Source organism: Psittacula echo (assembly GCF_963264785.1).
Source record: "Psittacula echo genome assembly, chromosome: 22".
NCBI classification, from domain to species: Eukaryota; Metazoa; Chordata; class Aves; order Psittaciformes; family Psittacidae; genus Psittacula; species Psittacula echo.
Window position 1 is genome coordinate 6882637 of NC_137758.1, and position 19881 is coordinate 6902517.

The 19881-nt window shown below is 52.5% G+C and overlaps 1 protein-coding gene across 1 annotated transcript in view; it reads right to left on the reverse strand.

The window, feature by feature from the left end:
• CACNA1S (calcium voltage-gated channel subunit alpha1 S) overlaps window positions 1–19881 on the reverse strand; it is a gene marked incomplete at both ends in the record, with an annotated part of 40755 nt that overhangs the window by 13607 nt on the left and 7267 nt on the right. Inside the window, 26 exons of the mRNA XM_080633061.1 lie at window positions 1643–1726; window positions 2211–2321; window positions 2643–2801; window positions 4083–4284; window positions 4546–4692; window positions 4943–4995; window positions 5782–5889; window positions 6128–6215; window positions 6636–6742; window positions 7282–7341; window positions 7826–7955; window positions 8233–8365; window positions 8596–8665; window positions 9384–9477; window positions 9583–9697; window positions 10113–10233; window positions 10515–10722; window positions 11246–11471; window positions 11876–12036; window positions 12504–12585; window positions 13539–13687; window positions 15231–15334; window positions 15912–16117; window positions 16359–16511; window positions 17061–17194; window positions 17729–17868. Of these exons, the coding sequence (XP_080489187.1) occupies window positions 1643–1726; window positions 2211–2321; window positions 2643–2801; window positions 4083–4284; window positions 4546–4692; window positions 4943–4995; window positions 5782–5889; window positions 6128–6215; window positions 6636–6742; window positions 7282–7341; window positions 7826–7955; window positions 8233–8365; window positions 8596–8665; window positions 9384–9477; window positions 9583–9697; window positions 10113–10233; window positions 10515–10722; window positions 11246–11471; window positions 11876–12036; window positions 12504–12585; window positions 13539–13687; window positions 15231–15334; window positions 15912–16117; window positions 16359–16511; window positions 17061–17194; window positions 17729–17868 (3345 nt within the window). The remainder of the gene's footprint in view (window positions 1–1642; window positions 1727–2210; window positions 2322–2642; window positions 2802–4082; window positions 4285–4545; window positions 4693–4942; window positions 4996–5781; window positions 5890–6127; window positions 6216–6635; window positions 6743–7281; window positions 7342–7825; window positions 7956–8232; window positions 8366–8595; window positions 8666–9383; window positions 9478–9582; window positions 9698–10112; window positions 10234–10514; window positions 10723–11245; window positions 11472–11875; window positions 12037–12503; window positions 12586–13538; window positions 13688–15230; window positions 15335–15911; window positions 16118–16358; window positions 16512–17060; window positions 17195–17728; window positions 17869–19881) is intronic.

A 19881-nucleotide genomic window follows, 5' to 3' on the forward strand; every position in this document is an offset into this window, starting at 1 on the left:
CCCAACTTGCACTCACCTCTCAGCAGGGAGGAGGAATTACTAGTAAGGGAGGTTGCCCCCTGCCTCCTAATCCCCCTACACATCACCAGATGGCTGGGAAAACCTGGTGATACTGGGAGAGATGTAGGCTGGATGGAGAAAAAAGTACATGAAAGAAAGGTGAGGCAGCCACAAGGGGCTCTGCTCTCCGGAGGGCACATAGATGGTTACTGGGGCATGAGACTTGGTGCCAGAGCAGATCTGCCTGTGACAGAGGTCCCTGAAGAGCTTGGGAGACTAGGAGGGAGACCAGTGTTCTCAGTGACCCCAGCACCCAGACCTGGGGGAGGCCAGGGAAGCTCAGGCCATATAGGACCGTTCTCGAGATCCTGCCTGGCCTCCCTGCACAGTCCCGCCACTGCCAGAGGAGTGCAAGTATCTCATCAGTCCCTGTCAGCCCAGCCAGGGCACTGGATTCCTCTGGGTGCCTTTGACCTATGTCCCTGGCATCCCCACAGGCCCATGGCCAAGCACAGCAGCACTTTGGCATCTGCCAGCTGACCTGGTCTCTTGTTCCGCAGGGACTGAAAATCTTTGCTCAGTGACACCTAAGGGTGCCTAAAGCACCCTTTGAACTTAATTGTTGAGTGACAACAGGATGGTGAAGTAAGTAGCACACTAGGAAATGATACCCTACAGACAATGGGAAACCAGGTCACAGGTGCTGGGGGACAGAGGATGGAGTCTTAGAGGACCTAGTGACAAACAAAAGCTGCTGCCACTGGCATGAGATCTGGGAGCTCATCCAGGCTGAGAAGCCCAGAGGCTGGAGGACAGTAGCAGCAGCATGCAGGACTGTGCAGAGAGGAACGTGTTGCTGTCACGGGAGAGGAAAATGAATAGTTTTGCTCACCCCAGCTCTGTGAGGCCTAGAGCACCCTCCAGAGAAGAAGGTGACTGCCATCAAGGGCCCCTAAACATCCTTTCCTCCCCAGCATAGAGAATGGCTGCAGGTCACTCTGCACAGGGGTGGCAGTGGCAGCAGCGCTGCCAGACACAACCCTGTTCCTGCAAGGAGACAGCATGCAAAGTCACTAGAGAGGGTTAATCTAGAACATACCCCATCCTACAGCTGCTTCTAGAGTTACCATCACATCTGCTAAATACAGCCCATGACTTCCTGGTGCAGAGGGATATTTTCAGTGCCAGACATGGGGGGTGGATATCCCAGCGCTATGAAAGGCAGTGGCACACTGACTGCCCAGCACTGCTCTGAAAATGCTCCCAGCAGAGTCTTTCCCATACAGCCACTGCCTGCAGCCACCCAGCCACGCAGGTTATATGGTGTAGAGCTCTGGAAGAGTGTCTAAAGTAAACACATACACACATACACAGTCAGGATGTGTATATGGATGGATCCCTGTATAAAGGGACACACAGAAAAGCCTTGCAATTTGATGTGCCTGACCGTCTCCCAGCATGGGACAGCAGTGTCCTGTGAGTGCAGGGAGCTGGGGAAACCCTTTTTCCTGCTGTGTATGGTCCAGTCCTGAGTGAGTAGACTGTTTTCCATAGGATGTCAGGGACAGGAGCACTCGCCACAGGGCACAGCTTTAGGTGGGTGCTGTCAGTGATGCTGCAGGAGCAGGAGCCCAACACTTACGTCAATCTCATTGAGGATGACATCAATGATGCTGCCAATCACTATGAGGAAGTCAAAGACATTCCAGGGGTCCCCAAAGTAGCCCTGTCAGGGAAGAGCCAGAGAAGAAGAGTGAACATCCAAGGGTTAAATCAAGGAGGAGAGAGATGCTGGTTCCTAGGAGTACCAAAAGGATCACCAGTGGCCTCTGGCACCTCGGTGAGAGCCAGGAAAAGGGATGGTGGTCAGACATTGTACCCTCTAAGCAATTGTTCGGGCCTGTCTTAACAATAGTAGGAAATGAGGAGGCTAGATCAAGGTGGCCACACCAATGACAGATGACCCTGAAGATGGGAACAGTGGCTGGCTGGCTTGGGTTGCATGTGGCTAGCAAGGGTAGCCCTGACAAACAGTAGTCTTTCCAAAGCAGGTCCTGTGCATGGGGTCCCCAAGAGTCTCACAAGGAGTTCTCTGGATTTGGAGGCCTGGGTGAGCTTGTACTTAAGTGATGTCAAATGCAGGGTAAATGGATCCCCCCTGGCCTGGCCTGGGGCCCTCTTCTGCTCTCTGGACCATGCTCTCCCCTTACCTTGGCTTTAAAGGCCATGAGCTTGAGGATCATCTCCAGGGTGAAGAGAATGGTGAAGGCCACATTGAGGATGTCTGAGATATGGTTCATTTCTGGAGATTGGTTGTAATGCTGAGAAGGCAGAAGGAGCCATGTTAGCCTATAGCAGGTCTGGCCTCTGTTGTGAGCTCAGAGGTGTGTGCTGGATGAAGAACCCCCTCCCAGGGCTATGGCTTATCAATGCTCAGCAGAAAGGAAATTTCCCCCAGGCAGCCCCTTCTCTGGGCTCCCCATGTCCAACCAGCCACACTTTGCCCCAAGGGTGCTGAGCACACACCATGAGCTTTGCTGTGTAGGAAAGATCTCCCTCTCAGAAGCTCTCTTGGAGGTAGCTGACCTGTCTTCTGTTGTGGACACCCCTCCACCACCCATGGTGAGCACTGTGCCCCTTACCTGCATGCCTAGGCAGATGGTGTTGAGCAGAATCAGGAAGAACATGAGGTACTCAAAGTAGGAGGAGGTGACCACGTACCAGATCTGGTACTGGTAGGGGTTCTTGGGGATGTAGCATCGCAGCGGGCGAGCCTTCAGTGCGTACTGCACACACTGGCGCTGGGGAAAGGAGGGCAGATGTGACCCCAGGACAGTGCCAGGGGCACAGGCTCAGCACCACCAGCACCACTGCACATCCCCACAGGCACAAGCTGGATCCCCCACTTTTTTCTCAGCCCCATGACTGGGACAGGGGGGTCACTTGAGTGATGATGTCTCAGGTACTTGCTGTGCTTTCTGCAAACACAGCTCCAGAGCACCCACATGGGACCAGGTTTCCAAAGCCACTGCTTGTCTCCAAAGGTTGCCATGCTGCACCCCTCCAGTCCTGAGCCTGGCCTCTCAAGACTGGCCAAGAGCAGCCTGAAGACATCACACGAACCAGAGGTGAAGGGGGCACTGAGTTTTCTCCCTGCACCTGAGAGGTGCCAAGCAGGCTCTTCCCTCCCCATCAGGCCAAGGCCATCTCTGCTGGGTTCATGTGCAGCTCACATCACCACCAGCACCCTCAGGTCAAGATGACCATGGTGTCTCTGCAGGCTTGCTTGCTCCTCCCCAGCATGTGCCACATCCTCTCCCAGTGCTGGTCTCACTTCTGCTTCATTCAACCTTGATAATCCCAGCCAGAATCACAGCATGACAGCATCACAGAAGGGCTGACTGACAGAGGTGCCTCTGGAGATGATCTAGTTGAAGTTCCCTGCGCAAAGCAGGGCCAGCTAGACCATGCTACCCAGGACTGTGCCCAGTTTGGTTTGATTATCTCCAAAGATGGAGACTTCACAACCTCTCTGGGCAACATGTTCCAGTGCTTAACCACCCTCACCATAAAAAAGTGGGGTTTATGTCTAAATGGAGTTTCTTGTTTTCTTCTTTGTGCCTCTTGCTTTTTGTTGTGTCACTGGACGCAACTGAAAAGAGCCTGGTTTCATCTTCTTTACACCCTCCCCATAGGTATACACATAGGCAGGATCCCTATGAGACTTCCCAATACCAGACTCAGCTCTTGGCCTCTTCTTGGACAGATGCTTCAGACCTTCAGACATCTCAGATCTCCTTTGCTGGACTCACTCCAGTACATCCATGTAATTTTTGTTCTAAGGAGGCCAGAACTGGGTGCAACCATCTGCTCCAGCCCAGTCTGGGCACCCTACCTGCATCAGAAGGCCCACTTCCCAGTTCTGGTCCACTCTGCCCTTCCCTTGGAAGGTTTGTGTTGTGCCAGGCATGGGTCCAGCTGACCCTGTCCCAGCAGTGAACAAATCTGGGCCAAGTTAAGCTCCTCTGCCCCAGCCTGATCCAGTGCTGGCCCAACTTGCCCTGTCCCAGCAGTCCCATTACCTGATTCTTGTCCAGCTCACAGTTCTTGTATTCGTTCTCCCCTTGCTCCTGGAAGGTGACAATGACAAAGCCCACAAAGATATTCATCATGAAGAAGGCAATGAGGATGATGTAGATGATGAAGAACATTGCAATCTCCACCCGGTAGTTGTAGATAGGGCCTGTGTCCTCAGCATTAGTGTCAATGGCCATGTATAGCAGCCTACAGGAGGGAAAGCGAGGCAACAGAGACCCTAATTAGGTTGGAAAGACCATTTCTCCTTTCGAAGGTTACGAAGAGCTCTAGGGACATCTCAGATCAGTGGCACAGTGCTGCTGGGATGACCTGAGCTCCACAGCCACTGCAAACATGGCTAGCCCTGCTCCTCAGCCTGGGCAGCTCTTCTTTCTTTGTCATGGTAAATGCCTGGAGCACTGATGTGCTCTCACCACAGACCAACCCCTCAGGAGGCCTCAGACTCACTCTGGCCAGCCCTCGAAGGTGGAGACAGTGAAAAGGGACATCATGGCTGAGAATACGTTGTTGAAGTGGAAGTTGTTGTGCAACCAGACACGCTGTTGCAGCTCGATCTGCGTGGGGTCCCCGTCCACGTAGTTGATGAAGTAACCCCTGCAGCAGAAGGGATGTGTTGGTCACCAGGCAGGGCTCCCTTTCAGCCCACCCACTGCAGCGCTGGATCAGGGCTCTCTGATCCCTGGGAGGGGAGGACAGCCCTGGGCTTGTTTCAGATCTACCCCAGGGAGACGGAGAGCAGCATGAGACCTTGGCTCCACTCTTTGGATGCAACATCCCCATGAAGAATGGCCCCCACCAGCTCTCTGCTCCCCATCCTGAGGCTAGTCTGCAAGAGAGCTCTTACCTGCATTCCTTCTCTGTCAGCTTGGATGGATCTGTGCATCTATAGAACTTGCCCTGCATTTAACAGAGGTCAGAAGAGGCAATGACTTTGTTGTGATTCAGAAGCCCACCCTGTCAGTTCCCACCCTGGCTTCATGCTGGCTCTGGCCTCTGCCTTGCACTACCACTGGCTTCCCTGCTCTGCACACCAACAAACATCATTCACAGGGTATTTCAGGAGCCTGGAGTCAATCCCAGGGTAAGACTAAACATTGTTTAATGATGGGAACAAATCTCCTAGGGCCCTGAGCCGAGACCCATCTAGCTCATCCTATCTGGGAGCAAACTATTTGGAAAATAAAGAAAGCAGTAACCATAGAATTAACTGAAAGTTAAGGTATGCTGACAGCTCTGCTCTCTTTGCAGGGTGTCCTGAAAGCTCTCCCCAAGTTGGCTGGGAGTTCCAGCCCAATTATGAGAACAAAGCTGAGTTCAGCCAAGGCCAGTTCTGTCCTGGAGCAGCTAAGGCCTGTACAAGCCAAGCCAAGTACCACAAAGGAGCGGTACTGTGTAAAAGGAAACACTCTGCATCCAAAGCACAGAGGAAGTCAGAAGCACTTGCCACCTTAGAAAGGGAAAACTGAGGCACTACCTAGCCCCTTTATATGTACTGTCAGGACCTGACAGTATCCTGGGTGTTTCCTGCCCTCCACTGCAGGCTCTTCTGCAGGATGGTCTCGTGCAGAGCAGAGTATGGCCTATGCTGATCTCAACACCGAGAGACACCACCCCAAGAACTATGACCAGAAGAGGGTGTGTCTGAGCAGAACACCTCTCCTGCCCATCTGAGACACCTCTCACCTTGAAGAGCTGGACCCCAATGCACGCAAACATGAACTGCAGCAATGTCGTGACGATCACAATGTTACCGATAGTCTTGATGGCCACAAACACACACTGGACCACGTGCTGCAGAGGTCAAGAACAATGCACACGTGAGGCAAGCCCCTGCTCTGTGTCCCACTCCCTCTCACTGCGGGGATGGGCCTCAGGAGGAGTGGAAACCTGCCAAAACAGGGATGGGGCACATCTCGTCCCACAGGCGAGGGAGTGGGAATTGGGTTTGTGGCCTCACAGGGCATGATGTCTGCCACATAACCTCCCAGGAGGAGCCCCATGGCCTGAGGACCCCTGGTCTCCCTCTTACCTTCAGCCCCTTTGCCCTGTTAATGGCTCGCAGAGGCCTCAGAACCCTCAGCACCCGGAGGATCTTCACCACTGAGATGGTACTGGACCTGAGGAAGAAAGCAGAGGTGAGATGGGGCAATTCCCCTGCCCAGCCCAGGCTGGCAAAGCCCCACAAAGCAGCCACAGAGGCCAGGCTGGGAGCAAGGGTGAGGGGCAAGGGATGGCAGAGACATATATGTTACTATGTCATCACCCCACGTAAGGCCAAGGAACATTGGCAGCTGGAGAAAGCAGCTCCAAACTGAATTCCTACCCTTTGACACTCCAGGAGTTGGCCTTTGGGCCTCCCTTTTGTTCATGCCCTGTCCCCCTAAGCGTGGCTTTATGGACGTTAACACATGAGCTAATGCCCAGCCCTTGGGCTGGCTGCCCCTTTTCCATCCAGCACAGAGGATGGAGCAGCACCCCAGCTGCCCTGCCAGGCTGAACAGAGCAGTACCCACCCTGCCAAGCGTGGAAGTGCTTACTCAATTCCCATGGAGATGAGGGACACAGCGACCACGAGCAAGTCAAGGATATTGAATGAGTTTCTGCAGAAGGAGCCTTTGTGCAGGAAAGCACCATAGGCTGTCATCTGGGGAGCAGAAGGAGTTAGGAGAGAAGCCAGGCAGGGCTTGGAGGCATGGTCCCTCCACAGTCCTGTGGCAGACAAGGCATGAGGGGCTTCTCCCAGGGCCTGGGGACCTTATCCTGCTCAGACCTCTGCAGGCAGGCAGGAAGCTGACTTCAGCTGAAATTCTCTGGACTGGAGACAAAACACTTCCCAGTCATTCAGCAAATTAAAGAGAAAAGGGAGTGGGAGCAACATGCAGCAGCTGCTTGAATAACTCTTTTACTCCATGTATTTCCATTGCTTTCTCAATGGAGCATGTCAGAACAAACCTGCTGGTACCATGGCCCTCCTGTCCCTATCGCACAGGTGACCTCCCTGGAGGGGACTATAGCTGTCGAGGCAGGTCATACACCACCTGGACTGCATAAACTCTGGGTTGTGAGCATCAGCTGACAGCTTATCCTTGCTAGGACCTTGAGCTTGCACCCAAAGAGCACAAGTGCCCATGGCCAGAACAGTCTAGACCCATGCTGAATCATTCACAGGGCAGAGGGACTCACCTTCAAGACAATTTCAACTGTGAAGACAGAGGTGAAACCAATGTCAAAGTATCCAAGGATCTGTAGACAGAAGCACCAAAACTGAATGAGATGTGTGTGACATGGGAAATGCTCCAGTGCGTTCAAACATCCTGGCTCTGGGGATTTGGCCCTTACTCTGTGGACTGGGGAGCCCATCTAGTTGACAGTCTGCAAACCCAGTGCCAAGACGACTCCTTAACTTCCCTCAGCTTTGCTGATATTCTCAACTGCATGATCCAACCTGCAGCTCTCAGTTTCCAATAAGTGAGGCTTGACCTGATTCACCTGAAAGCATCTGATCCCTAAAAGTGTCCTGAGAAGTTCTCAATTGAGACACCCCATCCCTTGTCAGACACTGCATGGGTGCAGACCCATTTGTGCCTCATGTGGATAGACTTGTGAATGAAATCACAGCTACCTGCCTAGACATGACATCTGGCAAGCAGGTCTCTGCTTAATGGGGAGCTGGGGTCTCCATGAGGTCTTTTCTACCCATCCCAACCCTCCACAGCTACATGAGCACCTGATTACGGAAGGACTCAGCCCGGATGGGATCCTCAGCTGCCAGCGAGATGCTGCTGAGGAGAATGAAGAGCAGGATGAAGTTGGTGAACCAGGTAGCATTGACAGTCCTGTGGCACAGCATCCGAAACCTGCCAGGGACAGGAATGGCATGAGATGCTGCAAGGGGTCAGACGGATAGCAGATAGGGCCATGGGAGCCTGGGAAGAGGGTTAAGGCTAAACCCTGAGGACAGGAAGGCCCTAGGCATGAAGGGATGTCCTTCCCAGCCCTTCCAGAGAGACTTCCCAGTGAGCTGGCTCCCTTCAGGCCTGGCTGTTATGCATAAGTAGGATGCCAATGGTAAGGGTCAGTGCCAGAGGTACCCAGGCCTGGTTCCACAGTGCAGGGAAAAGGGTCAGTGCTCACTTGTTGGTTGGGCTGAAGATGAAGAAGGAGCTGGCTTCAGGCATGGGCACGGCCTTCTCTTTCAGCTGTAGCTCTGCAAGGGGACGTGGCCGAGGGCTCAGGGGAATTTCAGGCTCATCTTCCTCATCATCGCCTGCAGGGTGGCCACAAGGAGGGAAAAGGAAAGAATCACTCAGAAAGGGAATGTGACCTTACAGATAATCCTCTGACCCTAATCTGGCATCTGTGCCAGAAGGACCTCAGTACCCCAAGGCTGGCAGAAAGTCACCACATCCTTTGCTCCTCACACAGCCCGTGTACTGGCAGTATCGCTCTGCAGTGCCACACCAGCTTTCCTGCTGCCCTTCCAGGGACAAGTCTCACCTGGGAAGTCAGCAGAAGGGTAGGGGTCTTTGATCTCATTGACACTGGATGCAAATTCGTCCACTTTTAACTGAAATAAAAGAAAGATAGAGAGGAGGACATGCAGCTGTGTGTGCCAGTACTGCTGCTAAATGTGGCAACTTGGAAGCCATGTGGGCAAGCAGTGTCTCTTGGTGCCCATACAGCACCAAGCACATGAAATCCTTGCCCAGGATGGAGCAGGGTGAGGGGAAACACCTCAGGGATGCTGCAATCTGAGCAAAAAGCAATACCAAGAGGATGGGACAGGGAAATATGTGCTGGGCAAGAGCCTGGGGCCATGCACCTATACTATGGGTGGAATAAGACATGGGGCTAACTCCTGAGTGAGTTCTCATGGGGAATCTCTGGAAAGTGGATAGGGAAGTAGCTGCTGGCCAGATGCTTATCAAGAGGCATCTCATCACAGCTGAATAGAGGAGTTTGCAGACAGGGAATGCTGTCTGGGAGGCTGCTGACATGCTCTGCTCCCCTCCACACTGATCTGCACCAGCCCACTCACTGGCTGTGGCCAAGGAAATGAATCAGAGGAAAAGGATACCCAGCAATGGGCCTATTTCACCAGGCAACATGTCCTGCCTGGGCCTAGAGCACTCCCATCACCAGAGGATGCTAAGGCGAGGAGAAGTTCTGGCCCAGAGGAGTCCAGACCCAGGCTGGCTCCATGTCTTTGTCACTCCTGGCTGGTGAGAGGAGCCTGGTCCCCAAGGACCAGGAGTTCCTCAAGGCTCAGACCCACCAGCACTGACCTTGGCTGTTGTGGGAATCTCTTCTCCCTTTGCTTTCTGCTCAAGCTTCTTTGCTAGTATCTGCTTTTCATCTTCAGACTTCTCTGGGTAATGTCTGAGTGGAGAGGAGAGAGTAGGAACTGAACGCTGGGCAAGGGCATGGGCAATGCTGTTCTGTCCCCTCACACCAAAGCACCTGGACAGCACCTGCAGCACTCACCTGGACATCTTCCGCCGCTTGCGTTCCTCTGCTTTAGCCTTCTGGGCTAAGGTCAGGCTCTCAGCCTCAGCCAGGTTATCAACTGCAATGGCCAAGAAGACATTGAGGAGGATATCTGGAAGACAGCACTAAGGACATGAACTTGGTTCCTGTTTGGAGGGTGAGGCCAGAGCTAAAAAACCCTGGCTGGTGATCCCTAGCCCTGCACCTATCCTTGTGAGTGCTGAGCTCTGGGCTGGCTGCCCTCTGTGTTAGCAAAGTCTTGTTACTACATTGACAGATGGCTGAATCTATGCCTGGTGATCATCCAAACCTGCCCCATGGGATCCTTTTCTCCAGACTCCAGACCTCAGCTACCACCAATGCAAGCCCTGACGCCTGTGGTTTGTCCCTGTGCTGTTCAGAACTGAAAAGCTTAAGGCAAGCACTGAAAAGCTTAAGGAAGTCCCCTCTTCCCCCCTTTACAGTCCTGTGTAGCTGATCTATGGGGCTGGGTACAGGGAGCCTGGGCCTTGGCAGGCAGAGGATACAGTTCCCACAAACGAAGAGGATGATGAAGTAGATGCAGACCAGCATGCCAGGAAAGGATGGGCCACCATAGGCCATGATTCCATCGTACATGATTGAATTCCAGTCCTCCCCCGTCAGGATCTGGGAGGAGAGCAGAAACAGGGACTCAAGAGCCCCCACAGCTTGATGCTGCCCTTACGGCTCCAGCACCAAATCCTTACAGCCTCTACAGCTCCATGGCCAAACCAAATCCCACCTCCCTGCTCAGCCCTACACCTGCTCATGACCCCACATTTCCCCACTCCAAAGCCACATCACCTCCCAAAAGACCACATCTCTCTGAGCCCCAGCTCTTGCCAGGAGACCCATGGCCCAGGAGAGATGTCCTCCAGTCTCCTTGTACACTTCCCACAGCCCCATACCTGGAAGACACTGATGAGGGCCTGGGGGAAGTTGTCAAATGTGCTGCGCCTCACTTGCATGTCCTCAAAGTCAAACTTGCCCCCAAAGAGCTGCATACCCAGCAGTGCAAAGACGATGATGAAGAGGAAGAGGAGGAGAAGCAAAGAGGCAATAGAGCGGACCGAGTTGAGCAGGGAGGCAACCAGGTTGCTCAGAGATGTCCAGTACCTGGGGAGAGGAGAGACAGGAGGTGAAGGAGCTGGGAAGACTGTGGACAGGACCAGGTAGGTGCAGGGAACAGACTGTTTGTCCCAGGAGCATATGCTGGCAGCCCAGCAAGGGGGGCTCTGATCCAGCACCACTCACAGGCTAGGCACTGAGACTGCTCCAGCCAGGCCCCAAGAGGTGGAAATGAAGCTCCAGATGTGGTGTGACAGGCAGGATGCCTGCACAGGGCACAACAAGCAATGGGGGAAGAGGGACGAACACACAGCAGGTTGGTGCCAGAAAGAGAAGCCTGGAGTCCTGGCCTACAGTACTGCCATCTACAACAGCCCAGAACCCAAAGCGAAAGAGGGACCCCAGGGGACTTCCAGCTAGTCCTGTCCTTGGAGACAGAAATCTCCAGCTTGGTCTTGTTCCTCCATCCAGAAACTACCAGCACTGCTCATGCTGCAGCCCTCCCCAGAGACAAGGTCAGTGATGCCTGGGAACCGTGAACCACCAGCACCCACATCTCTCCCTGCCCAACCTGGTGATCTTGAAGATACGGAGGAGCCGGATGCAGCGCAGCACAGAGATGCCCAGAGGTGACAAGGCACCGAGCTCCACCAGGATGGTCTCCAGGACCCCTGCACACACCACGAAGCAGTCAAAGCGGTTGAAGAGTGACATGAAGTACTGGCGCAGGCCCAGCGCATACATCTTCAGCAACATCTCGGCCACAAAGAGGGCTAGCAGCACCCGGTTGGCATTGTCTGGGGCAGGAGAGACAGGCCATCAGAACATGGACCTCCTCACCCCAGGAGGGCACAGCAGGGAGGGAAGGAAGGCAGTGCTGCTCAACTCCACAGGGGCTGTTTCTCAGGGAGCACGCAGGAAAGAGAGATGAGGACGAGGGTAATGAGCCACTGTGTGCTTGTACGTGTCAGAGTGCAGTGCTCACCATGCAAACCCATGTCCCTAGGAATATGCTGTGCATGCGTAACTGCACGCCATTCATGTGCAGTTGTGTGACAGTGCAGTGGGGATGGTGTACACACACTTGTGTACAGGCTGTGTTTGTGTGCATCTAACAGGCCCTGTGCATGCACAGTAAGAGTTCACGTGTGTCTCAGTAGGGTGTCCCAGGCCCTCCCCCTTCCTCAGGCTTTTTGCTCACCTTGCACTTGTGTCAGCCATTCTGGCTGTAAGTGGTGCTCGGAGGCGATGGAGAAGGTGTTCAGGGCCACCAGCAAGATGACAAGCCAGTAGAAGAACTTGGATTTCACCACATCTCTGCACTTCCTACGAAACATTCGGTTCCAACGCCTCCACTGACGGCTGCAGGGAAAGCCAAAGGGTCAGTGGGGCCTGCAGCAAATCCTGCTCCCTTCTCCAGGGCTTTCCCTGAAGGGGCTGAAGAACATAACCCTGCCCCTGGCACTTGGTTCCTTCACCCAGGCACTGTAGTTCATTCACACAAACACCTCCTGACTCCTTTTTGGCCTACAGTCAGCTTGGATTGTCCACTACAGGCCCAGCTCCTCAAACACAAGACATGCTGCATGGGCCATGAGAAGATGCTCGGAGCCTGGTACCAAAGTGAAGAGGTTGTTCACCTTGAAAAGTGGCTTTTTGCCAGTACCTGAGCAAAATTCCATGTTTTCCATTTCCTCCTGAGCACACAGCCCCTGGTCTGCTCCAGAAGCAGTGGCTGACAAGAAAGCCTGGCCCAGCCAGGACAGCAAGGGGGAAACTGTGCAAGCCCGCGTGCAGAGCAGCAGATGGTTCAGCAAGTTCATACTTACAAGTAGAGAATCCACTTGTTCATGCCCTCAATTTCATACAAGCTCTCTGTCTCTGACCCTCCTTCATCCAATGGCATCATACCTAAGGAGGAAATGACATCCAGGCTTACCTTGGAGCCCCTGAGAAGAACATGTGGGAGGGAACCTCTCCCAGGAGCACATCAGGATGAGCTTCCCCATCAGAAGTGAAATGAAGAAATGCTGTCCCAGGGAGACTGCAGCAAGAGTTTGGGCAGGAAGTTCTGAGCATCAGGTGCAACCAAATAGGAGGCACCAGGAACATCTGCCCTGCAACAAGAGAAGTAGCACCAACCCAGAGAAGCATCCTAACAAGACAGCCGTGCGTGTATAGGCTCCCTTAGTGTGACATAATCCCAGCACAGAGAAAACTGGGATCAGCTGTGATCTGAGCAAACGCTGAACAACAGGAAGTTCGTAACAGCATTTTATCTTTCCCCACTGTTTCCAAAGGCTCTTTGCACACATGTATTGCTCAGCTTGAAGCATCAAATGTTATTTTACCAGGCAGAGTGGCAGAGCACTCCAGACCTTGTGAAGCCTTTGACTTGATACCTGTGTATTCACCTTCTGCCCTAAGCCACTTCTAATCCATTAAAAGTGTTAAGCAACAGCAAGAAATTCCTGTATCTGTTAGTGTTGGAAGAAGTAACCCAGCTCTCTGCCCTGCACTCAAAAGTGCACATGCTCCTCATGGCTTCTCATGGCTATTCCAAGTGCATTTTGTCAAAGGATACCTAGGTCTTGCTAGTAGTCTGCAAATATTAAATACAGTGGTTAGGGTGGAGATGAGGGCCAAGCTGTTGTTAGTTACGGTCAATAAAATGATACAGGAAAGAAAAAGAAAAAAAGAGGAAGGAAACTGTTCTGCAGAAGTCAAAGCATTTTTTTCACAGGGTTTCAGGCAAAATGAGTCTTTGTGAACTCTCCAGATGTCTCTACCCTGCCTCACTAGGATGGCCAGTGTTAGGAACCCAACCTGCACACAAAGGGTCTTTGACCAAGAAGAGCTGGTACCTTCTCCCCTGGCCCGGTCACTGTCCATGACCTCAGCGTGGGTGATCCAGTCCATGTACCCCTTGAGATCCTCCTCCAGCTGCTGCTTCTCCCGCAGCTTCTGAAACGTGCCGCGTGACTTGGCCTTCTCACGCTCTTTGGTGAACTCACTGGGACAAGGCAAGCAGCAGAGTGAGATCAGGAGAGGGGTGGTGTGGAGGTTACATACCACAGCCCTATGCCAGGCCTTGTAGAAAGAGAAAAGCCTGGAGCATTGCACAGCCCAGTGCTACCAGTAGATTGCTCCAGTGACTTTCATCTTCCTTTTGACCCTGTTCCATGATTCAAGATCATGGGAGATCATCACCTGATGCCTGATGGCATGCAGGGTTTCCTCCCCACCACTGGCTGATCTTTGGGAGCTCCTTGCTGCAGGATGCTGTGGTTGGACAGGCCAACTAACGCTAGACGTTGGAGGCTGGGGGAGTTCTCCAGCCCTGCTAAGGATTACAGCAAGTAGGGTCTCACGCACTGGGGGACAGAAAGCTGGTCCAACCTTTCCATGTGGGTAAGGTGAGCTCATCAAATGGCAAGTAAACAGGACACTCTTTTCATCGTAACGTGGAAAAGACAAGCCTGCCAATGCGGGGGGCCTACTCTTCTCATTCTTTCTTAAATCAATTTATTTTCAATGCTGGTATCTGGTAGGACTACAGAGCTGCTACCCAGCCAGTCTGGTGTTGCCATGTATTAGTAATAGGCCCCAGACCCTATAACAATAATCAGACATACAAAGCCTCAGGACTTTGTGTGTATTTTCTTGATCTCAAGCATAATTTAGCTATATTTGCAAAAAAAAATCTGGTACTTTGCTGTGCCTGCAACTTACTCCAGGATCAGATGACTATGATCCATCTCGTCCTGCTGTAACAGCCAACCTCATGCAAGGGGCAGGTGCTTATGATCTGTCTTGTGGTTTTGAGCTTTGCTTTAGTCATATTAATACCCAATTTGGTTTAATCTTGTGCGGTTGTACGGTTCTTGCCATAGAAAAGGACTAACAAATACATGTAATTAGGGTATTAGAGATGATGAGTGTGATCCACTTGCACACACAGGATTGAAACATATAAAATGACCCTGACCTTACACAGAACTGAGAAGAAAAGCTCTTCTCACTCTCCAGGATAACACCACTTCCCAGTAACACAATCAGTATGCTGGCACCTCACCACCATCAGTGCTTAGTAGGTTGAGCAGGACACCAGCGATACTTTGTGCAGAGCAGCTTTAACTGTACTATGGGAATTAGCCCTAATTGAGTCATTTGGCATAGAAGTCTTAGGATCATTGTAACCAGACACATGACAGTTCATTATTGTATTTGGATGAGACTGTGGAAGCATTAATTAGACTAACAAGAACCCTCTTGGATCCCTTGCATTCATATCAAAGGTGTTGTCCTCACAACAGGATGGCAGCGCTGTAGTATAGGTACCAGTGAGAATGAGGGTCTCAACTCACAGCTCAGGCTTTCTAAGCATGCAAAAAAAAAAAAAAAAAAAAAAGAAGGAGGAGGAGAGGAATGTAAGTGGAAAAGGAACAGAAATCAGAAATTTTTCCAGACTTCCTTCTTGCATTCTTGCATTGTTAGAACTAGCCAGTGGCCACACTGATCATGCTGGCACAGAGAATGGACAGGGTGGCACTTACCCACTGAGCACCCCCAGCACCAGGTTGAGAACGAAGAAGGAGCCAAGCAAGATAAGGCTGACAAAGTAGATCCAGGGCCATTCATTCCCAATAGCATCATTTACCTGGCAAGGAGAGAGGCAGATGAAGCATTCTGGGCACGCTGGTTGCTGTTTGTCTCACTATAGGGCCCCCCTCAATAGCCTCTGCGAGCTTTGTCCCCTTTGAAGTGAGTGCTGGGGATGACAGCAGATAAACCTGACTGAGCATTGGCTTCTTAGGCCTCTGCATCTGGTTTTAGCAGAGGTAAAGCCATACTCAAGCATTTTGGGAGCAGATTTAAACATCAGACCTACGCCTAAGCCTCAGCAAGACAATCTCCCAGGGACTGTAAAGTGGGGGGTTTTGCTGGAAGAGCATCCACCAGACAGCCATTGCTGTGCCTGGCCTGTACCTCTTCACAAAGGTGGGAGCTCGAGCATCCCTTCCATCTATCTGGAGAGCAAAGACAGCTTGGGTAGTGCCTACAGAGATGCAGGAGACATTGCCTGGCACATTATGCGATGATGCTTGGTGGCGGCAGGATCTTTCACTGGCAGAGACCTAGCCCTGCTCTGGAGTCCTGTATTCTGGAGGGAATTTCCCACTCTGAGGCAAAACCTCTGCTGAGCTGAGCACGAAGTCCAAGCTGCTGGAGCCTACCCAGTAGAGGACTTCTGTCCAGCCCTCCATGGTGATGCACTGATAGACAGTCAGCATGGCAAAGCCAAAGTTGTCGAAGTGTGTGATGCCATTGTTGGGCCCCGGCCACCCGCTTCGGCACTCGGTGCCATTGATGGTGCAGTGGCGCCCATGGCCAGAGCTGGTGCATGGGGCTGGCTTCTCTGATCCCACCGTGGCAATCACATCTGAGGGGAAAAGCCATGGTGTGAGCAGCAGGTCAAGTAGAGCAGGTCCCAGCATCTCCTGGATCCCCTTTCACCACCTTCTCACACCACGTACCATCACCAACCTGTGTGCTATGCCAGACATTGGTCCTGCCACACTCCCAGGCCAGACCAGACTTTCTGCTACCCACAAAACCCTTGTGGTCCCCACAGCAGCCACACAAAGACATCTCTGCCACACTGAATCCTGCCACAGCCTTACCTGTCCTTAGGTAGTAGCAGGTCTTGTGCATCCTGCCCTTGAAGAGCTCCTGCCCAACGATGGCATAAATGATGATCATGAAGAGGACCAGCAGGGCGATGTGGAGCAGGGGCACCATAGCCTTGATGATGGAGTTAAGGACGACCTGAAGACCTGCACCAAGAAGAGAGAGGAGCTCAACTGCTTCCTAAACAGCTTTGGGTGTTTTATTCCCGCCAGCCCCTCTGACAAGCAGCTTCTGGAATACCCCGTGCCAAGGGAAGAGGGGCACAGGTGGGTTGGGACTGAAATCTCTGCAGCAAGAAATCCTTTTTCTACCCACAATGCAGACCCCAGCACAGCCAGAGCCCAGGCAGTGCTGGAGGCTGCTTTATGCCCCGCCCTTTGCCCCTCCCTCTGTCGCTCTCATCCTGGCAGTATTCATGTGAGTTGTGACAGAAGGAGATTCCTGCCCTGAGAAACTAGAGTGATGTCCTGGCCCCCTTCATACTGGCCACCCAAAGGTGATGACACTGAGCCACGGAGGGAGCTATACGTGTGCCGACCTGCAGATCCCCAGTCTTGAAAACCTGCTAATCCTCAGGGATAAGCATGAGCCTGTGGCTTCATCCAGAAGCAACAAGAGACGTGCCCCTCAGCCCCCGACCCCGGCCAGGCACAGGGCTTCAATGCATTCATGCTGGCAGGGCACCCAGCACCCACTTGGCACTCCAGACACCAGGCGCAGGGGTCTCAGCACACGAAATGCTCGCAGGGCCTTCACATCAAAGCCGCCTTTTCCTCCTGAAGACCCTCCCTCCTTCGCGTTGAGCTTCTCCAGGGTCATGGTGATAAGCCTGAAAGAGCCAGGGCACACAGCAGGGAAGGAAAGGGGAGAAGCAGAAGGAAACAGAACAAGAAAGAGAAGAGCATGAGGATGGAGACCAGGACATCTGTGCTGAGGGTTCAGAGCACTGAAGGCAAGAAAGTGAGGGACATGATTGTGTCAGCTGTGCTTAGCCAGGACCAGGGAACTCTTGGCTAAGTTTAACTACTGTGGCTGGGCACCCCTTCACTGGGTTCCACCTTCACTGCTGAGCACATGGGGACCCTCCCATCCCCTCATGCCCTCTCCCTGTGTGCTACAGCCTGGAGGACCCCATGCTACTCCCATTCTCCAGGGCAAGAAGACCCAAGAGGCACGAAGGAGTCATAGAGGAAGTTAGAGAAAGATCCCAGGGGATGTCAGGCCATGAAAAGGGGGCCCATGGGAGAAGGCCATGAACTGAGTCTACAAGTTGCTCCCAAACCCACTTGCAGTCACTAGAAAAATCAATGTAGCTGACCGGCTATGGACCAGGCCAGACACAAGCTTCCTCTCCTTCCATTACCCTAGAGATACGATGGAAAAGTCGAGCACATTCCAGCCGTTCCGGAGGTACGCATCCGTATGGAAAAGAAACCCATAGGCGATTATCTTGAGCATCGCCTCAATGGCAAAGAAGATCAGGAAGGCATATTCGATCTTCTCCTGGGGATTGGAAAGGCAAGAGGGAGAGGACGCTCCATTAGAGCAGACTGTCACCTCCCTTGGTATCACCACCAAGCGTGTCTGCCTCCCACCTTGCCTCTGGATCAGCCCCTGCTGCCAACCAATCTGTGATCCCCACCAGCATGGCAGCAATACCCTGGCCACCTGTCATGGTTTGAGCCCAGCCAGTAACTCAGAACCATGCAGCCGCTCACTCACTCCCCTCCTTTCCCATCCTGCTCCTGGAGGGATGGGGAGGAGAATGGAAAGAATGTAACTCCCATGGGTTGAGATAAGAGCAGTCCAGTAACTAAGGTATAACACAAACCACTGCTGCTACCACCAATAATGATAATGATAAGGGAAACAACAAGGGGAGAGAATATGAAACTAAAACGGGAAAACAATAAACACAAGTGATGCCTAATACAATTGCTCAACACCCACCAACCAATACCCAGCCCAATCCAAGCAGTGATCTGGGCCTTCCAGGTAACTCCCCCCAGTTTCTATGGTGGGCATGACGTGCTGTGGGATGGAATACCCCTTTGGCTAGTTTGGGTCAGGTGTCTCTGCTTCCTCCCAGCTTCTTGTGCCCCTCCTCCCAGGCACAGCATGAGAGTGAAAGTCCTTGATCGGAGTAAACATTACCTAGCAACAACTAAAACCATGGGTGTTATCACTGTCATTTTCATGCTAAAGTCAAAAACACAGCACTGCACCAGCTACTAAGAAGGAAAAAATTGACTGCTACAGCTGAAGCCAGGACGTCACCACATGCCACTCTGGCCTGCAGCATGATCTGATTTCATTCAGTGCCAGGACCATGTTCCTGGGCTGTGGGTACCAGTTCTTACAAACTACACCAGTAAAGCCACCAATTCCCAACCCAGCACCCAAAAGTGCTGGCCCAGGGCACTGCACATCTCTAGTTCTCCTCTCTGCTACCTCATCCTCTCATTCTCCCACAGCCTTCCTTGTTCAGGCAGCACTGATGCTTTGTCCTCATCCTCCCCAGATGAGGGCTTGCTGGGCCTGTCCTGGAGACACCACACAGTCACCAGGGAACAATCTAGCTGCGCTGTGGCTTCCTTTGTGCCCAGGGCTCTCAGGGAAGGGCTCAAGAGCTCCTGTCTAGTGCCAGGCAGGCACAGTGAACTGCTAAAGCTGGCCTGGGAGCTTGGAATAGCTCACCCTTCCCTGGAGCACATCCAAGAGCTGCCTGCGCCCACCTGGTTCTGTCTGTCACTGCAATCACTGCCCTTGCTGCTAATGGCCCTTTCCAGACTGGGATTAAATCCCTCTGAAGCAGCCGGGTGGACTGGGTTATTTATATTGCTGGTTTTCCATGGCCCCTCTCCTCCATCTGCACCCCACAGAGGACAAGTAGCAGCAGCCCAGCTTGGGATCTGTAGGGAATTGCACCCAGAAAGGCAGAAACATCTGAGACCAAACTGAAAGCAGGCCTCCAATGGGGAAGGCTGGAGTGCTCCAAGCAAGCCTTCCTCCCAGGGTCCCTCTGGCTTGCCAAATGGAAAATGCTGTCCATTTATGAAACCATGGCTCAGATAGAAGCATTGCTGGCTCAATTACCACATTGGAAAACAGTGGCCATGCCAAGCATCCCTGTATGACTGTCACTCCTAACAGTGCCAGTTCCTTGCTGGATCTGAGAGCAGCAATGGTAAAAGCTGAGACCTAAGTATGGTGATTATCGATGTTATCAGGGCTTTGTTTTCAAGGTTTTAGCAAAGGCAACTCAACACTACTTCTCTCCCCCACTTATCAGTGACAGATCCCCCCTAGTCTGTTCCCAAAAGCCTGTCCTTGCAATCCCAGACACGAAAATACAACTATTGTGAGGATCATTGCACATACAGAGGGATTGCAGAGCCACACCAGCAGCCAGTGTTGTGGTGAGGGGTATCTCCTGTGCTGTAAAAGCAGGAGACATGGGGGAGCCCACTGAAAACTTGCTGCCACCTCCAGATACCAGCAGAAACATATTAAGGG